Source organism: Dama dama, chromosome 33 (genome assembly GCF_033118175.1).
Source record: "Dama dama isolate Ldn47 chromosome 33, ASM3311817v1, whole genome shotgun sequence".
NCBI classification, from domain to species: domain Eukaryota; kingdom Metazoa; phylum Chordata; class Mammalia; order Artiodactyla; family Cervidae; genus Dama; species Dama dama.
Window position 1 is genome coordinate 28,322,543 of NC_083713.1, and position 21,101 is coordinate 28,343,643.

A 21,101-nucleotide genomic window follows, 5' to 3' on the forward strand; every position below is an offset into this window, starting at 1 on the left:
TGAGGCAGATTCTTTACCGGCTGAGCCAGTATGAAGCAGGACAAAGACTAATAGAGTTCTGCCAAGAGAACGCACTGGTCAGAGCAAACACCCTCTTCCAACAACACAGGAGAAGACTCTACACATGGATGTCACCAGATGGTCAACAACGAAATCAGATTGAATACATATTCTTTGCAGCCATAGATGGAGAATCTCTATATGGTCAGCCAAAACAAGACCAGGAGCTGACTGTGGCTCAGATCATGAACTCCTTATTGCCAAATTCAGACTTAAATTGAAGAAAGTAGGGAAAATCACTAGATCATTCAGGTATGACCTAAATCAAATCCCGAACGATTATACAGTGGAAGTGACAAATAGATTTTAGGGGATAGATCTGATAGACAGAGTGCCTGATGAACTGTGGACAGAGGTTCTTGACGTTCATTGTACAGGAGACAGGGAGCAAGACCATCCCCAAGAAAAGCAAATGCAAAAAAAGCGAAATGGCTCTCTGAGGAGGCCTTACAGATAGCTGTGAAAAGAAGACATGCAAAAAGCAAAGGAAAAAAGGAAAGGTATACCCATTTGAACGCCAAGTTCCAAAGAGTAGCAAGGAGAGATGAGAAAGCCTTCCTCGGTCATCAGTGCAAAGAAATAAGAGGAAAACAATAGACTGGGAAAGACTAGCGATCTCTTCAAGAAAGTTAGAGACACCAAGGGAACATTTCATGCAAAGATGGGCTCAATAAAGCACAGAAATGGTATGGATCTAAAAGAAGCAGAAGATATTAAGAAGTTGTGGCAAGAATACACAGAAGAACTGTACAAAAAAGATCTTCACCACCCAGAAAATCACGATGGTGTGATCACTCACCTAGAGCCAGACATCCTGGAATGCAAAGTGAAATGGGCCTTAGGAAGCATCACTACGAACAAAGCTAGTGGAGGTGATGGAATTCCAGTTGAGCTATTTCAAATCCTAAAAGATGCTGTGAAAGTGCTGCACTCAATATGCCAGCAAATTTGGAAAACTCAGCAGAGGCCACAGGACTGGAAAAGGTCAGTTTTCACTCCAATCCCAAAGATAGGCAATGCCAAAGAATGCTCAAACTACCGCACACTTGCACTCATCTCACTCACTAGTAAAGTAGTGCTCAAAATTCTTCAAGCCAGGCTTCAACAATACGTGAACCATGAACTTGCAAATGTTCAAGCTGGTTTTAGAAAAGGCAGAGAAGCCAGAGATCAAATTGCCGACATCAGCTGGATCATCGTAAATGCAAGAGAGTTCCAGAAAAACATCTATTTCTGCTTTATTGACTGTGCCTAAGCCTTTGACTGTGTGGATCACAATAAACTGTGGAAAATTCTTCAAGAGATGGGAATACCAGACCATCTGACCTTACTCTTAAGAAATCTGTATGCAGGTCAGGAAGCAACAGTTAGAACTGGACATGGAACAACAGACTGGTTCCAAATACAGAAAGCAGTACATCAAGGGTGTATATTGTCACCCTGCTTATTTAACTTATATGCAGAGTACATCATGTTAAATGCCGGGCTGGATGAAGCACAGGCTGTAATCAAGATTCCTGGGAGAAATATCAATAACCTCAGATAGGCAGATGACACCACCCCTATGGCAGAAAGTGAAGAGGAACTAAAGAGCTTTGTGATGAAAGTGAAAGAGGAGAGTTGAAAAGTTTAAAAAGTTTTAAAAAGTTTTTTAAAAGTTTAAAAGTTGGCTCAAAACTCAAAATTCAAAAGTTTAAAAAGTTTTAAAAGTTTAAAAGTTGGCTCAAAACTCAAAATTCAAAAAATGAAGACCATAGCATCTGGTCTTATCACTTCATGGCAAACAGATGGGAAACAGTGGTAATAGTGACAGACTATTTTCTTATGGTCCAAAAATCACCACATTTGGTGACTGCTGCCGTGAAATTAAAAGACTCTTGCTCCTTGGAAGAAAAGTTATGACCAACCTAGATGGCATATTAAAAAGCAGAGACATTACTTTATAGACAGAGGTCCGTCAAGTCAAAGCTGTTGTTTTTCTAGTAGTCCTTTGTGGATATAGGAATTGGACCATAAAGAAGGCTGAGCGCCTAAGAATTGATGCTTTTGAACTGTGGTGTTCAAAGTCCCTTGGACAGCACGGAGATCAAACCAGTCAATCCTAAAGGAAATCAGCCCTGAATAGTCATTGGAAGGAATGATGCTGAAGCTGAAGCTCAATACTTTGACTCCTTGATGCAAAGAGCCAACTCATTAGAAACAACCCTGAAGCTGGGAAAGGTTGAAGGCAGGAGGAGAAGGAGAGGAAAGAGGATGAGATGGTTGGTGGCATCGCTGACTCAATGGACATGAGTTTGAGCAAACTCTGGGAATTGTTGAAGGACAGGAAAGCCTGGCGTGGTGCAGTCCATGGGGTTGCAAAGAGTCAGACATGGCTGAACAACAGTAACAACCCATTTATCTCTAGGAAATTATAGTTCCTTGCTTTTCTAAATATAATCTGTCACGTCATTTGTCTGTTCTATGATATAGGGAGCTTATATATACATAGTATTACATTCATCTTCAAAGTGCAATTTAGGTGACATTTCATTCTATGAAACTTGAGGGAACAAGTTCAGAATTAGTAGGTGGTGGAACTGAGATATAAATTTAGTTATGTTTTGTTGACTAGGTTTCTTGAATTTGAGGATTTTGTAATAGCATAACTGAGAATATTTATTTATTTATTCAGCAAATACTTACTGAGAGTCTTCTATGTGTTGGTCATTCTTTAGTAGATCTGATATTTCAGAGAACAAATCTGTTTGGCTGCCCCTTTCCCAGTTGCTATTCTTCTGGAGCTATATTCTTCTGAGAGGAGGATAATAACCTGCTTTTTGATACAGCTGCAGACTCAGAATGACTTGTCTGCCAAGGAGTTTCAGAACTAAGAAGCATTTAATCTGCCTTGGCATGGGAGGAGATATGTAATGTTACCTTACTTTGAGGGTTCTCCATAACCTCAAAAAGTAGGATAATTGCCGCTTCTTGCCTAGAGCTATCAACCTGGGGCCTCACTAGTGACCAGGTGTTCTTTCAGCCTGTCTTGGAGTTGTCTTTGGGCTTCAGATACTGTGTCAGTTTTAATAGAATGACTAGTGGACTTAAACTATAGTTCTATTCGTAGTTGAGATACATTATGGTGACATAGTAAAGATGAACAGCTGGATCATAAGGGGAAAAAGCATGGGTAGAGCCTGTTGGGATCCATATTCAGGCTTCCCTGTGTTCTCTCCCTCACAAGAGAGGGTGCAGGGAGTGAACACACTTCCCCTAGCAGTGAAATTTGAGCAAGCTGTGTGCAATGTGTCTGTCCAGGGAAGTCCGCTGGAGACTACTCTGCACTCATATAGTGCTCTGGAGCATCTTCTTCCTAGCTATAGTACATTGTATAATTTCAGCACTGTGAGCAACCCTTATTAGTTAAAGGTGAGAATTTCTTTGCTGGGATAGCATCCTTAGGTCCACTGTGTTAAGCTTTTTCTGCATACTTACTTACTGACTGTGGATGGAGATAGCTGGGGTGAGTCTGGAGAGAGAGAATAAATACTTACAATTGTCTTTCCTATCACACTTTAGGAGTCATTGTTTTAAGGAAATAACCCTACTTTCAAACAAACATTTTAGGTAGGATGGTGTGTGTTGTAGCACTATTTTTAATAGCAAAATATTAGAAACCACTTGAGTCATCAGTAATAGGATAATTAAACATTAATGTACATCCTTTTAATGGAATGTTGGTAGCCATGGAAGTAATGTTCATGAAAACATAATAATGTGGAAAATTGTTTTTGTGTGATTGGAAGAACATAGGGTAGAAAGCAGTAAGCAGTGTAGTGTCTTGGGCTTCCCAGGTTGGTACAGTGGTGAAGGAATCTGCCTGAAGTGCAGGAGGCACAAGAGACATGGGCTTGATCCCTGGGTCAGGAAGATCCCCTGGAGTAGGAAATGGCAACCTACTCCAGTCCTCATGCCTGGAGAATACCGTGGGCACAGGAGTCTGGCAGGCTACAGTCCGTGGGGGTCACAAAAAACCGAACACGACTGAACGAGTGAGCCCAACTCCTAGCTCAGAATGCTGCAGTTTAGGAAGAAGGTAAGCCCCGTGCTCCCTGATGTGTAACGTCCTAGACCCCCAGGTTTTGCTCGAACTTAGAGCATAATCTATTTAAGAAGGAAACAGTGAAAGAAAAAAGGGAAGAAGGGAGAGAGGGTAAGAAAGAACAAGAAAATATAAAATAACAGGAAGTAGTGTAGGGTCTTGACAGTAGCAGTGGGTGCCAAGTAACTTTCTTTCTTTTCTGTTTTAACTATTATTTTTGGCTGTGCTCGGTCTTTGTTGCTGTGTGTAGGCTTTCTCTTGTTGCGGAGAGTGGGGGATACTCCTTAGTTTTGGTGCTTGGGCCTCTCATTGCAGTGGCTTCTCCCATGGAGTACAGGCTCCAGGGCTCAAGGGCTTCAGTAGTTGTGGCACACAGGCTTAGTTGCCCTGGAGGCATGTGGGATCTTCCTGGACTGGGGGTCAAACCTGCATCCCCTGCATTGACAGGTGAATTCCTAACCAGTGTACCCCCAAGGAAGCCCCAGATAACTTTATGATTCTTAACTTTGCAAATGCCCTTAAAACACAAATTTCTTCACAAAAATGTGGAAAAATATAAAAGTTACCTTTTTATTATGAGAAAAATCTAATTTCTTGAAGTAGAGTGAATATTGCAGTGAACCTTAATGTACCCATTAGGCAGCTTCAGTACTCATCAATTTTAGCATAAAAGTTGAAGTTAAGTTGAAATTAAGTTTGTAAAGAAATTTAAATTTTATTAAAATATATACATGCATTATATTATTATGGTAGACTGATGTAATTTTTAGAGAATATTCCTTCTTACATGTGCAGTCACGTGCTGTCTCTGCATGCACTCTTTCTCACTCATACTCTTACCCCCTCCTTTTGGATTGTTCTTTTTGGAACAAGGATGCTTAGTTGAGTGGATGTAAGTTCTAACAAAAGGCATTAGTCTCTCATTGTCTCAGTCTCCTTATCTTTTAAAGAAGTATATGGTAAAATAGAAAAATAGACTAGTATTAAGATTATATATATGTGTGTGTGTGTATAAATGGAAGCAGAGATTGATTTTTATTTTTTTAACATGTATTTTTTAATTTATTTTAATTAGAGGCTAATTACTATACAGTATTGTGGTAGTTTTTACCATACATTCACATGAATCCTCCATGGGTGTACATGTGTTCCCCATCCTGACCCTCCCTCCCACCTCCCTCCCCATCCCATCCCTCAGGGTCATCCCAGTGTACCAGCCCTGAGCAGCCTCTCATGCATCGAACCTGGACTGGCGATCTATTTCACATATGATAATATACATGTTTCAGTGCTATTCAGAGATTGATTTTTAATGTAAATTATTTTAAGCTAGAGGGAAAGGAGTTAGTTATGTTATTAATACATGAAAGAAATTGGCATTGAAGTATATGCCATTCAACCTACCAGGAACTTCTGACTTAAGGGGAAAAGCTGGAAGAGAGCTTATATACATTATACATGGCAGTGTTTACTTAGCACTTGTGTTTTAGCATACATAGATATTTACATTTATTGACTACTTAGTGTCAGGTATAGTTCAAAACTCTTCATATTAACTTGTTTTACTTTAGCAACTATAAGGTATATACTTATATTATCACCATTTTATACATAAAGAAGCTGAAACATGGGGAGGGAAAGGGACTTGACCATACTTAATACAACTTGTCTGTGTGTGTGTTTTATTTTTGATGAAAGAAAAATTCGCTCAGACTTTTTTTTATTTATAAGAATAAAATTAAATTATTCTCATGCTCCAAGGTCATGACAATATAGAAGCTTAAACAAAAACTCTGTGCCTTACTTCTCATGCAAGGTACATATATTAAAATTTGGTCTCGGGTTGTCTGAATCCTTTGCTGGAAGGGTTATAAATTAAAGTGTTTAATATCTCACCTCTTATCTTTAAGGCATTTTAATCTGACTTGGAGTGATTCTAGATCAGACTTGTTTTGTCTATATCACAGGCTTGTGTTACTGAATCGATAGAATAGATTCAGGAATCTGGCTTTGTATGCTTACTTTTTTCAGTCATTGTAGGTGAAATATTTATGTGTATATATACAATACACAAATACAATGTGTAGAGAGATAGGATGGAGATACATATGGTTCAGAAATAGTTTAGTGAACAGAATTGAATTAAGTACAGAAACACATCCATGTTTATATTGAAATGTGATACATGACTAGAGAGGTATTTCAAATCAGTGAGGAAATGTTGAATTTGTGAGAAATTATATTTATTAACTGTTGGAAAAAATTCTGGATATATACAGTTAAATTTTAAATGGATTAAATGTCCAAATGTTAATATTTTGAATCATTATAAAAATGTAGGTGATATTTTCATTGGATTCCTGGGAGAGAAGGTTTATTAGGAAATAAATCGGGCTACTCTTCTGATAGCTCATTTAACATGTTTATTTAACTGCCCCAAAATTAGAATGTTTGATTTTAAATAGAGGATCAGACAATGGAATAAATGATAGAATGCTGTGTATTCAACAAAAATAATAAGTATATCCATTAAATACGTGATACAAGATACTGTATATGAAAATAGGTATGTTCTGTTTATTAACCATGCTAGAGTGGATGTTTAAAGATGAGTCAAAAGTAATTCTGGAGTGTTCAACAGTGTAAACTTGTTGAATTCTTTTTGTTTCCTGTACTTTCAAATGCATTTTAAAAACTAATGAAAAGGAATGATTTAAATGGAATATTTTATCTTGTTGAAAATTTTTCTAACTTTATTATATTTCTATTTTTAATCTACAGTTCTCTGCCTTATCAGGCATAATGTGAAAAGTATTAATTGAAGAAAGACTTTACTGTTCTGTATAAATCAGCTTATCATATGTAATATGAGAAGTAACAAAATCTAGAATGAATTAAAATATTTTCACAGTAAAGGAAGTTTTGAATTTAAAAAAATGTGAAGTAATAGCTGAGTAGCAGTTGAATCTAATATTAAAAGTGTCTTATTGAACAAACTCATTTCTTTTACTTTTTGTTAACTGATGTTCTGGTTTTAACTTTTTGAAGACATGCTTTCTAGATTTTTTTTTTTTTTTTCTGGACCATCTGCTAAGGAAGATGAAGAGTTTGGGTCATGTAAAAATGGCATAATGAAAAATTGATTCATTTTCTAAAAATAGGTGCTAAATAAAGTAGTGTTGACCAAACAGAGCTGCTAATATGTCCAAATATAGGTATCCTATTTCAGAATGACCTCCTTTGGAGACTGTATTTTTATAGTAATTAACATGTATTGAGTGAGTTTGGGAATGTATGTATGAAAGAGAGGGAGAGAAAGAGAAAATGTACTAGAAGGGACCATGACAGACTCTAGTGGGTCAAATTGTGGTTTTGTTTATGTTGCTTTCTTAAAGTTGTTCTTCATAAAATATGATGTGATTGAGCTCTAATTTGAGTAGTGACATCTCTTGTTATATATTTTATGTGAAGTTTTGGGTTTATGATAGATTGTGGGGAGCAGTTTAGTAAGAATAGTAGCATAACTAGGAGATAAGTGGTTGTATTTTGGGATGGGGTTTTCTTTTAAGGATGGTATGGTCTTTATAGTATCTTCTGTAATTTTTTCTTTTTCAAAAGTATAAACATTTATTGTATATTGAAGAATTTAATGGATCATAGTAAAATTACCTATTCTTAAGAAAAAGCTCACTTCTTATGATAAGGATCAAAATTTTGGAAGTATCAGAAATGACAGTTTGATGTCATGAAAGATTAAAACTTTTGAAACATGTTATCTATAACAGGAGTCAGCAAATGACCTGACTCTTGATTAAAAAAATAATCAAAAGACTTAACATTTTGTGACATGTGAAATTCAAATTTTAGTACCTTTGAATAAAATTTTATTGGAATAACAGTTGCTTTTACTTTATAATGACAAAGCTGAGTAGTTATGATAGAGATCCTGTATGGCATTCTCTTTACTTCCTACTGCTTTGGTTCACTATGAATCTCAGTGCTGCGGTTACACCTTGACAGTATTTTGAGTGCCATGTGTATTTCCAGTCTGTAATATTCCTTTTTTTTTAAATAAAATTTTCAATATTTATATATGCATACCCATCATGTCAGAACAAGAAAATAGAGAACAGTGAACTCTGAGTGGTGTGCTTTTTAAGGCATGGTGAAGCGTGTATTATTTTATTACTGACTTAGATAGCAAAAAATTGTTCTTATCTTTTGCAGTGACACTGTAGCTGTGGTAAAGAATGGAGTATATATTGACATTACTAGATTAAGCATACATCACAACATTCTTAACTCTAAAATTTTTAAAGTAACAGTCCATTTAAAATGGAACGTTTCATTACAGTGTAACTTCATAAAAAGTTGAAAATGAGGCTGCCGCCAAAATAAGTTTCTGAGCAACTCATTCATTAGCCAAGCAAAGAAAGCTGTTTACTGATGGTGAGTTAATTAAATTGTGTTTGATTGCAGCAGTCAAAGAAATGTGTCCAGAGAAAATAAATCTGGTTTAGACTATTAACTTTTTGGCAAGAACGGTTGATTTAAGAGTTGAGGACATTTGAAGCAATATCAATAGTCAATTTAAAAACAAGGCGAAAGATTTAGAGTGGTTTTCCGTGTCTCTTGATGAATCCACAGATTTTATTGATGTTACTCAGTTGTTGATTTGAGGCATCAGTACCAAGTTTGAAGTGGCAGAAAAATCAGCCTCTGTGAATAACCTGTGTAGAAAGCTTCAGGTAGAAGTGTTGTCAGAGTTGATAAAACACGGAGCACAGTCTGCTGTGGAGTCTGGTCAGATGCGCTGCAGCTGGTAACGGTAAACACGCGTGAAAGAGGGAAAGGCTGAGTTAGACACACTCACAAAGCTTGTAAAAATGTGAGGTGTTCAGAGCCTACTGTTACTCATTGTACAGTTCATCAGCAGGTACTTTGCTGAACATATGTGAGTTTATTACGTGTTACAGAATCAGTATTGTCAACAGTGAACTCAATTTGTTCTCATGGACTTAACTAGCACCAGCTGTGCACATTTTTGTTAGAAGCTGAATATCCTGACTGGCTTAGCAGTGGTAACATTTTATTGCAGTTTTTTGATTTTAGGACTGAGTTTGAGATTTTTCTGAACAAAGAGGACAGCCCTCAATCACTATTATCAAATACTGATTGATTTTGGAAACTAACTTTTTCTATGGAGTTGAAAATATTTTTAAATGAATTTAATGTAAAATTACAAGACATAAGAGCATTCATTTGTGAAATTTAGCTGCAGTAAAGTCTTTTGAGTGGTAACTGATGTTTGAATTACAAGTAACATCAAGCTGCTTTATACAGTTCTCATCCTGTCAAAATGAGATCTTCATTCCCACATGAATTTGCTTGAATATATTTTCCAACCTCAAACTACAGTTCCAGCAGCATTTTTTCAGACACTGATGCAAGTGCAAAGAATGTTTCCATAATTCAGAATCAATTTAATTGTGCACTTGAGGAACTTCTATCTAACCTTCAATTGGAAGTGATTAATCTGCACTGTAATGACATACTGAAAGGCAAATATCACAAGAAAAATCTAATAGACTTCTCTAACTGCCTTTGAAATAATGAATATGCTCAATTAAAATCATGTGCTTCCGGGTTAATATCAGCATACGGCAGTACTTATTTTTTAGAAAAGATTTTTTTCAAAGATAAATCCATAAAATATGATCATCATTATCAGAGGAGTGCTTATATTTTGATGATAGGAAACTTGAATTAGATGGAATGTTCCTTCGCCCCCCCTTCCAATTCCATTCCATTAACAGACTGATCTGTTATAAAATACTATATACAGATATCATTATACCTTACATTTTATCATTAGAAAATGTATAGGAGGCTTTTCTCTCTTGTTACATAAGTCTCTTCATAATTTTGCCCAGTGGCCTGCAAGGACCAAAATACCTTGTGATCAAGCTCTTTATAACAGTTGTGGTATCCCCTGTTCTATAGCAGTGCTTCTCAAACTTGGATGTACATAATTTTTTGAGGATCTTGTTAAAATATGGATTCTGATTTGGTAGGTCTGGGTTGGAACCCAAGGTTTTGCATTTTTTACACATCTGAGGTGTTAACAGGTGTTGGTATCAATGGATACATTTTGAGAAGGAAAGCTCTAGTAGTCACGTTTGTTAGATCTTTAGACAGGTATTCTAATATTTGTTAAGCATATGTTATGTGCCAGGAGTTATACCAGGGGCTTTTGGACATATTGACTCTTTAAAATGTCACAGAAACTTGTTAGAAGGTATTAAGGACTGCAGTGAGGTTGGGAACTCTAGTAAGGGTTTTCTGTGTGTTTATTCAACTCTTTGCAACCCCATGGACTGTAGCCCACCAGGCTCCTTGTCCGTGGGAATTCTCCAGGCAAGAATACTGGAGTGGGTTGCCATGCCCTCCTCCAGGGGATCTTCTCAATCCAGGGATCGAGCCCAGGTCTCGCACATTGCAGGCGGATTCTTTAATCAGGGAAGCCCAGTAAGGGTTTTCAATTAGAAACTAATTGTTTTGTTTTCCCTTGATTGTATAGCTTCCTCTAGCACCTCATGAAGGGGAAAGGAAGCTATACATCTTAGGAAACAGAAACAGTGGGAAGCAAAATACCACATTGGTGGCTGGTGCGAAGGTAGGGACTGATGTTCTCTTCCCTGCTAAATTCCATTGGGCCAGCAGCCAGTTTCCAAGCCAAAGAGTGGACATAGTATGAGTGAAGTGAAAGTGTTAGTCGCTCAGTGATGTCCGACTCTCTGCCAACCTATGGACTGTAGTCCGCCAGGCTCCTCTGTCCATGGGGTTCTCCAGGCGAGAATACTGGAGTGGGTAGCCATTCCTTTCTGAAGGGGATCTTCCCAACCCAGGGATCGAACCCAGGTCTCTTGTATTGCAGGGCAATTCTTTACCATTTGAGCCACAGGGAAGCCCATAGTATGTGTAGCACATACATATTTTGTAAACATTTTCCCTCAATCTCTTGCTTGCCTTTTTAATAATTTTTTTAAGCTAGCCAATTCAAATTTTTGACAAGTCCAATTTATTTTTTCTTTTTTAAAATTATTTTTAAGAATTGTAAAATACGCATAAATAAGATGGACCGTTTTAACCATTTTAAGATACATAGTTCAGTGACTACCATCTCCAGAGCTTTCTTTATCTTCCCCAAGTGAACCTTTGTACCCATTAAACACTACCTCCATATTCCCTCATGCCCCTCATCCCTTGGCATCCACTATCTACATTCTGTCTCTGTGAATTTGACTACTGTAGGAATCTTGTGTAAACAAAATCATACAGTATTTGTCTTTTTATATTTCACATATTTCACTTAGCATAATGTCTTCAGAACTTATTTATGTTCTAACCTAAATTTCTTTCAAATGTAGAAAGGAAATTTCCTTCATTTTTAACACCAAATAATATTTCATTTCACTTTATGTGTATACCACATTTTATTAATGCATTCATTCATTCATTGATGGACACTGTGCATACTCTTTACTTTTGGCTGTTAATAATAATGCTATCAATATGGATGTACAAATATCAATTTGAGTCTTTGCTTTCACTTCCTTTGGGAGTGAAGCTCACTCACACCTACCTCCACACACTTAGAGGTGAAACTTTCTGGATCATGTAATAATTATGTTTTTAAGGAACTTAAAATTATGTTTTTTGAGGAACTTCTATACCATTTTCCATAGTGACTGCCCCAGTTTACATTCCCACCAGCAACACACAAGAGTTCAAACTTATCCACATCCTTGCTAACACTTGTTATCTTCTGTTCTGTTTTCTTTTTTGATGGTGGCCATCCTAATGGGTGTGAAATGGTATCTCATTGTGATTTTGATGTCCATTTCTTTAATCTGTTGGGCAGATGTATATCATCTTTGGAGAAGTATCTATTCAAGTTCTTTGTCCATTTTTTAATTGGATTGTTTTTGTTGTTGAATTGTAGGATGTCTTTATATACTCTGGATGGAAAGTGAAAGGTAAAGTTGTTCAGTCATGTCTGACTCTTTGCGACCCCATGGACTATTCAGTTCAGTTCAGTCACTCAGTCGAGTCCAACTCTTTGTGAACCCATGAACCGCAGCACACCAGGCCTCCCTGTCCATCACCAACTTCTGGAGATCACTGAAACCCATGTCCATTGAGTCGGTGATGCCATCCAACCGTCTCATCCTCTGTTGTCCCCTTCTCCTGCCCTCAGTCTTTCCCAGCATCAGGATCTTTTCAAATGAGTCAGCTCTTCGCCTCAGATGGCCAAAGTATTGGAGTTTCAGCTTCAACATCAGTCCTTCCAGTGAACACCCAGGACTAAAAACTAAAAACACCCCTTTAGGATGGACTGGTTGGATCTCCTTGCTGTCCAAGGGAGTCTCAAGAGTCTTCTCCAACACCACAGTTCAAAAGCATCAATTCTTCAGTGCTCAGCTTTCTTCACAGTCCAACTCTCACATCTGTACATGACCACTGGAAAAACCATAGCCTTGACTAGACGGACCTTTGTCGGCAAAGTAACATCTCTGCTTTTAATGTGCTGTCTAGATTGGTCTTAACTTTCCTTCCAAGGAGTAAGCATCTTTTAATTTCATGGCGGCAGTCACCATCTGCAGTGATTTTGGAGCCCAGAAAAATAAAGTCAGCCACTGTTTCCACTGTTTCCCCATCTATTTGCCATGAAGTGATGGGACTGAATGCCATGATCTTAGTTTTCTGAATGTTGAGCTTTAAGCCAATTTTTTCACTGTCCTCTTTCATTTTCATCAAGAGGCTCTTTAGTACTTCTTCATTTTCTGCCATAAGGGTGGTGTCATCTGCATATCTGAGGTTATTGATAGTTCTTCTGGCAATCTTGATTCCAGCTTACGCTTCCTCCAGCCCAGCGTTTCTTATGATGTAATATGAGTTAAATAAGCAGTGTGACAATATACAGCCTTGATGTACTTCTTTCTCTATTTGGAACCAGTCTGTTTGTTGTTCCATGTCCAGTTCTAACTGTTGCTTCTTGACCTCCATACAGATTTCTCAAGAGTCAGGTCAGGTGGTCTGGTATTCCCATCTCTTGAAGAATTTTCCACAGTTTAATCTGATCCACACAGTCAAAGGCTTTGGCATAGTCAATAAAGCAGAAATAGATGTTTTTCTGGAACTCTCTAGTTTTTTTGATGATCCAGCAGATATTGGCAATTTGATCTCTGGTTCCTTTGCCTTTTCTAAATCCAACTTGAACATCTGGAAGTTCATGGTTCACGTATTGCTGAAGCCTGGCTTGGAGAATTTTGAGCATTACTTTACTAGCGTGTGAGATGAGTGCAAGTGTGTGATAGTTTGAGCATTCTTTGGCATTGCCTTTGTTTGGGATTGGAATGAAAACTGACCTTTTCCCGTCCTGTGGCCACTGCTGAGTTTTCCAAATTTGCTGGCATATTGAGTAGTATCATGACAGCATCATCTTTCAAGATTTGAAATAGCTCAACTGGAATTCCATCACCTCCACTAGCTTTGTTCGTAGTGATGCTTCCTAAGGCCCACTTGATTTCACATTCCAAGATGTCTGGCTCTAGGTGAGTGATCACACCATCGTGATGATTATGGAGTAGCCATCACAGTCAACAGAAGAGTCCGAAATGCAGTACTTGGATGAAATCTCAAAAACAACAGAATGATCTCTGTTCATTTCCAAGGCAAACCATTCAGTATCACGGTAATCCAAGTCTGTGCCCCGACCAGTAACGCTGAAGAAACTGAAGTGGAATAGTTCTTTGAAGCCCAGAAGACCTTCTAGAACTAACACCAAAAAAAAGATATCCTTTTCATTATAGGGGACTGGAATGCAAAAGTAGGAAGTCAAGAAACACCTGGAGTAACAGGCAAATTTGGTCTTGGAGTACAGAATGAAGCAGGCCAAAGGCTAATAGAGTTCTGCCAAGAGAACGCACTTGTCATAGCAAACACCCTCTTCCAACAACACAAAAGAAGACTCAACACATGGACATCACCAGACTGTCAACACTGAAATCAGATTGATTATATTCTTTGCAGCCAAAGATGGAGAAGCTCTACACAGTCAGCAAAAACAAGGCCAGGAGCTGACTATGGCTCAGATCATGAACTCCTTATTGCTAAATTCAGACTGAAATTGAAGAAAGTGGAGAAAACCTCTAGACCATTCAGGTATGACCTAAATCAAATCCCTTATGACTATACAGTGGAAGTGAGAAATAGCTTTAAGGGACTAGATCTGATAGACAGAGTGCCTGTTGAACTATGGACGGAGGTTCGTGACATTGTACAGGAGACAGGAATCAAGACCACCTCCAGGAAAAAGAAGTGTAAAAAAGTGAAATGGCTGTCTGAGAAGGCCTTACAAATAGCTGTGAATAGAAGAGAAGGGGAAAGCAAAGGAGAAAAGGAAAGATATACCCATTTGAATGCAGAGTTCCAAAGAATAGTGAGGAGAGATAAGAAAGCCTTCCTCAGGGGTCAATGTAAAGAAAGAGAGGAAAACAATAAAATTGGAAAGACTAGAGATCTCTTCAAGAAAGTTAGAGATACCAAGGGAACATTTCATGCAAAGGTGGGCTCAATAAAGGACAAAAATGGTAGGGACCTAATGGAAGCAGAAGATACTAAGAAGAGGTGGCAAGAATACACAGAAGAACTGTACAAAGAAGATCTTCACAACTCATGGACTATAGTCAGTGGAATTCTCCAGGCCAGAATACTGGAGTGGGTAACCTTTTCCTTCTCCAGGGGATCTTCCCAACTCAGGGATTGAACCCAGGTTTCTCGCATTGCAATCTCTAGATAGCAGTCCATTATGAGACATAGGACTTGCAGATGTTTTCTCCCACTTACTTTCTTGATAGTATCCTTTTGAGAGCGTTAACAGGTAGGAAGACCAGAAGTTCCCAAGTGCCAGGAAGAAATACACCACAAGTGGCAGGCTTTTTCCCTTCTCTGTTGAGGATACCTGGCTCTGCCTGAACCGAACTTTTCTCAAACCTTGAGCTAACCAGTGGGTTTTTCTTAGGTAAATGTTTTCCTTAAGCTGTGTTAATGAAACTATGTATTTGCTTTGCAGTCTGCCTTCAAATTAGTTCAGCCTGTGACTAACCTTTTTCTTTTTTTTTTTTCTTTTCTCAAACCTAGGCTGATAATGGCTCAACAAACCAGTATTCAGGTCAATTGTTTTTTCTGTTTTTTTTTTTGCGGGGTGGGGGGACCGGAATGACACAACTTGTAGTATTCTATCTTAAAAATGCGTGTTGTGAGACGGGGGCCTGGTGAGACCCCTCAGCCTGAGGTGTCTCTCATCTGATCAGCAGCTTGCTAACAGTGGGGCCTTCTGTCTGCCCCCTTCTGTGTGTCAGAAGCTTTCTCTGTCTGTTTTACCTGCAGTAAAATTGTTAGCAGAAACCTCTGAGTGTCAAACGTCGTCTTCGGCCCCGGATTGAAATCCTCTCCTCCAAAGGTCTTGAATCCTGTGTAGCACATGGCTCGCAGCCGCAACGTTTCACTTTGATGCACAGAAGTGTTTTAGTTTTTTAAAAAACGCTTTTAATTTTTTATTTTTACTTATTTATTTAGCTGCGCCAGCTCTTAGCTCAGATATGGGATCTAGTTCCCTGACCAAGGATTGAACCCTGGCCCCCTGCATTGGGAGCTTAGAACATTAGCCACTGGACCACCAGGGAAGTTAATTTTGATAAAGTCCAGTTACATATATTTTCTTTTGTTGCTGAGCTTTTGTTTTTATATCCAAGAAATCATTGCCAGATCCAGTGTCATGAAGATTTTCCCTTGTTTTCTTCTATGAGTTTTATAGTTTCAGGTCTTTATATTCAAGTATTTGATCCATTTTGAGTTAATTTTTGTATTTGGTGTTAGGAAACGGTTCAACTTAACATTTTTGCTTGTGGATATCCAGTCTTTCCAATGCTGTTTGTTGAAAAGACTGTTTCCCGCCATGGAATGGTCTTGGCACTCTTATTTCTGGGCTCTCTATTTTATTCATTGGTTTACATGTCTGTCTTCATATTAGTACCATATATATATATATATTTTTTTTGCTTTTGAGAAAACCGCCAGAACTATTGGTGAATGCAGAATTTTGCTGCTTCTGTTTTTTGATAAGTGATGATTAATAAAACAGGAAAAGCATATGGGAAAAAATCCTGACCCCCTACCATATACAAATATTAATTTAGGATAAATCATAGACCTAAGTGGAAAAACATAAAACTTAAAAAGATTATGTTTTTTCACTTTGGGACATGCAAAGTTTTCTTGGTAATAGAAAGATAATAACCATAAATAGAAAAATTAGATGTTTTCACTTCAAAATTAAACATTTCTGCTTCTCAAATCATTATGAAGAAAATGGATAAAAATCAAAGACTTAAAATGTTTTTCATATCTATCAACCAACTGACAATGTTTTTTTTTTTTAAAGATTTATTTTATTTTTTGCTTGTGGCGTGTCTTCATTGCTGCATACAAGCCTTCTCTAGTTGGGGCAGGCAGGGGCTACTCTTTGTTGCAGGGTGCAGGCTTCTCATTGCAGTGGTTTCTCTAGGCATGCAGACTTCCATAGTTGCAGCATGTTGGCTCAATAGTTGCAGCTCGTAGGCTGTAGAATGCTGACTGACTAGTTGTAGTTGTGGTAGACGGGCTTAGTTGCTCCGTGGCATGTGGGATCTTCCCGGACCAGGGATTGAACTGGTGTATCACAGTGCAAGGTGGATGCTTAACTACTGGATGACCACAGAAGCCCCTGACAGTGACTATTTCTGATGTAGTAGCAGGATCAGGGAAAAAAGGAGGTACTGGTGATACTTGAAAGCACATTGTCAGGAGTATACTTACGATAGAAACCAGATTCTAGGGACCTAAAACTAGTTAGGGTTGTAAATCACCAGTTTAAGGAAATAATTAAATTTTCTGATATTAATTGCACAAAATTCAAGCTTCAATTTTTTTTTTTTTTTTAAAGACATATGTGAGACAGAAGGAGGCAGGGAGGGGAGAAATACACAGAAGAGCAGGAATACGTGCAAATGGAAAATTCCTTGAATATCAAGAAGGAATAGGATCAAAAGCAAGAAATGAAGGCTTTAGGTTTGGGGACTTAGCTACCTTTTTGTCTAAGATGGAAGAATGAAGAGTGGACAGGGAAGATATATACAGGTGCAGAAATGCTAATAAACATGGAGGGGTGGCCATTATCCCTCTAGCCCTCCTTCCAGATGAAGGTGGACAGTAATGAGGGAACTTTTTAAAGGGTTAAGGACTATAGGAATAGCTCTTAACTTTTAGGAGAAAAACATCAGGGTGTGTGAAAGGGGTCTTGTGTAGTTTGAAAATGTTCCACATGTGGTTCTGGATTCTGATAATATCCTCCACCTCCCTTTGACTCACTTAGGTCACTCCTAAAGTTTTATCAGTAGAGAATTAGCAGACATGAAGAGAGGATTTTTAAGAGTTTAGTTGAACTTTAACTAGAATTTGTGGTGCTTTAGTCTGCATAGTTGAGATTACATGAGGGAGTTCATTTTCCCCTCTTTAATTCTCAGGGTTATTGTTTAATAATAGATGTTACCTCAGTGATCTGCTTGATATTTGTGTGTGTGTTGTGTCTACCTGCTAGAAACTAAAAGCATTGTACCAAAAAATCTTTGGATGTGGCAGTTAAAAGAATCTTCCCAGTTTTAAATACAGTCAGTCACAAATTGAGCGCTTCCCAGGTGGCTTAATGATAAAGAATCCACCTGCCAAGCAGGAGACATCCAATTCAGGGATCAAACGATCTCCTGGAGAAGGAAATGGCAACCAACTCCAGTATTCTTGCTTGGGAAATCCCGTGGACAGAGAGCCTGGCGGGCTGCAGTCCGTGGGGTTGCAAAAGAGTCGGACCATGACCTAGCAACTAAATGACAACAAAACAACCAAGTCATGAATTATATATAAGCAAAATGTTTAAGTAGAATTACCACTTAGAGGAAAATTCTGTATAAGCTTAGAGTAGGGAGATTACATTATGAGAAGTGGTGCTTTTTTCAAACTATGGACTTGGGTCCATTAATGGCTCATCAAATTAATAGCTCACAAACAGCATTTTTTCCTTTTTAATGGATTAGAATAGACTAGAAAATATTGGCGCTCGCAGCATATAGTAATAAACATTTGTGGAACTTTTAATATAAAATGTATGTATGTGTGTGTTGATTTGGGTGAAAATATATTTGTTGCTGTGGATTGCAGTTGAAAAGTGTTGGAAATCCACCATAGGTTATTTTGATAAATAATTGTGGACATTATAAAAACCTTTAAAGTCCTTACATTCATCTGCTTTTAGAATTTGTTAAGTTTATATTTACATTTAAATTAATTGTTGCTGTTCAGTCATATCTCTTTACGACCAGATGGGCTGCAGCACATCAGGCTTCCCTGTCCTTCACTATCCCTCAGAGTTTGCTCAAACTCTTGTCCATTGAGTTCATGATGCCATCCAACCATCTTATCCTCTGTCATCCCCTTCTCCTCCTGCCCTCAATCTTTCCCAGCATCAGGATCTTTTCCAAGAGTTGGCTCTTCACATCAGGTGACCAAAGTATTGGAGCTTCAGTTCAGTATCAGTCCTTCCAATGAATATACAGGGTTGATTTCTGATTTGATCTCCTTGATCAAGGGAGTCTCAAGAATCTTCTCCAGCACCACAGTTCAAAAGCATTAATTCTTCAGTACTCAGCTTTCTTTATGATCCAAATCTCACATCCATACATGACTACTGGAAAAACTATAGCTTTGACTATATGAACCTTTGTTGGAAAAGTGATGTCTCTGCTTTTTAATATGCTGTTTAGGTTTGTCATAGCTAATTACATAAATATATTTTAGATGTAAGTATATAAATACATATGTAAGTGTGCTTTTTTTTTTATTTTTGGTCTTAATAGGTGCAATGGATGAGCTTCACAGTCTGGATCCAAGAAGGCAAGAATTACTGGAAGCTAGGTTTACAGGAGTTGCGAGTGGGAGCACGGGGAGCACGGGCAGCTGTAGTGTTGGAGCCAAAGTGAGTAAAGTTGTGATCTGTATCTGACATTTTTTCTTTGTATTAAAGTATGCATATTTTGTAAAGGGTTTATATTTAACAGCAAGTTAGTACTTACTATTATTTTTATAATATATAGGAAAAAATCCAGTGTTTTTATATCTAACTTCTAGTATAGCATACTATATTTTGCATACCATTTTACAAAAAGGCAAAATGGTTGTCTGAGGAGGCCTTACAAATAGCTGAAAAAAGAAAAGAAGCTAAAGGCAAAGGTGAAAAGGAAAGATATACCCATCTGAATGCAGAGTTCCAAAGAATAGCAAGGAGAGATAAGAAAGCCTTCCTCAGTGATCGATGCAAAGAAATAGAGGAAAACAATAGAATGGGGAAGACTAGAGATCTCTTCAAGAAAGTTAGAGACACCAAGGGAACATTTCATGCAACAATGGGCTGCATAAAGGACAGAAATGGCATAGACCTAACAGAAGCAGAAGATATTAAGAAAAGGTGGCAAGAATACACAGGACTATACAAAAGAGATCTTCATGACCCAGATAAGCATGATGGTGTGATCACTCACCTAGAGCCAGACGTCATGGAATGCGAAGTCAAGTGGGCCTTAGGAAGCGTCACTATGAACAAAGCTAGTGGAGGTGATGGAATTCCAGTTGAGCTATTTCAGATCCTAAAAGATGATGCTGTGAAAGTGTTGCTTTCAGTATGCCAGCAAATTTGGAAAAATCAGCAGTGACCATGGGACTGGAAAAGGTTAGTTATCACTCCAATCCCAAAGAAAGGCAATGCCAAAGAATGTTCAGACTACTTCACAGTTGCACTCATCTCACACGCTAGGAAAGAAATGCTCAAAATTCTCTAAGTCAGGCTTCAACAGTATGTGAACTGTGAACTTCCAGATGCTCAAGCTGGATTTAGAAGAGGCAGAGGAACCAGAGATCAAATTGCCAGTATCCGTTGGATCATAGAAAAAGCAAGAGAGTTCCAGAAAAGCATCTATTTCTGCTTTATTGACTATGCCAAAGCCTTTGACTGTGTGGATCACAACAAACTGTGGAAAATTCTTAAAGAGATGGGAATACCAGACCACCTTACCTGCCTCCTGAGAAATCTGTATGCAGGTCAGAAAGCAACAGTTAGAACTGGATATGGAAGAATGGAGTGGTTCCAAATGGGGAAAGGAGTATGTCAAGGCTGTATATTGTCACCCTGCTTATTTACTTTATATGCAGAATACATCATGCGAAATGCCAGGCTGGATGAAGCACAGGCTGGAGTCAAGATTGTTGGGAGAAATATCAATAACCTCACATATGCAGATGACATTACGTTTATGGCAGAAAGCGAAGAACCAAAGAGCCTTTTGATGATAGTAAGAGGAGAGTGAAAAAGTTGGCTTAAAACTCAGCATTCAGAAAACTAAGATCATGGCATCCGGTCCCATCACTTCATGGCAAATAGATGGGGAAACAATGGAAATAGTGACAGACTTTATTTTTTTGGTCTCCAAAATCATTGCAGATGGTGCCAGTAGCCATGAAATTAAAAAACGCTTGCTCCTTGGAGGAAAAGCTGTGACCAATCTAGGCAGCATATTAAAAATCAGAGACATTACTTTGCCAACAAAGGTCCACCTAGTCAAAGCTATGGTTTTTCCAACAGTCACATATGGATGTGAGAGTTGGACTATAAGGAAAGCTGAGCACTAAAGAATTTATGCTTTTGAAATGTGGTGTTTGAAAAGACTCTTGAGAGTCCTTTGGACTGCAAGGAGATCAAACCAGTCAATCCTAAAGGAAATCAGTCCTGAGGATTCAATGGAAGGACTGA

At 38.1% G+C, this 21,101-nt stretch overlaps 1 protein-coding gene across 1 annotated transcript in view; it reads left to right on the forward strand.

Annotated features, from left to right (window-relative positions):
* The window catches only part of TLK1 (tousled like kinase 1), a 164,901-nt gene that overhangs the window by 35,075 nt on the left and 108,725 nt on the right, over positions 1-21,101 (forward strand). Inside the window, exon 2 of the mRNA XM_061135624.1 lies at positions 19,156-19,274. Within this exon, the coding sequence (XP_060991607.1) occupies positions 19,156-19,274 (119 nt within the window). The remainder of the gene's footprint in view (positions 1-19,155; positions 19,275-21,101) is intronic.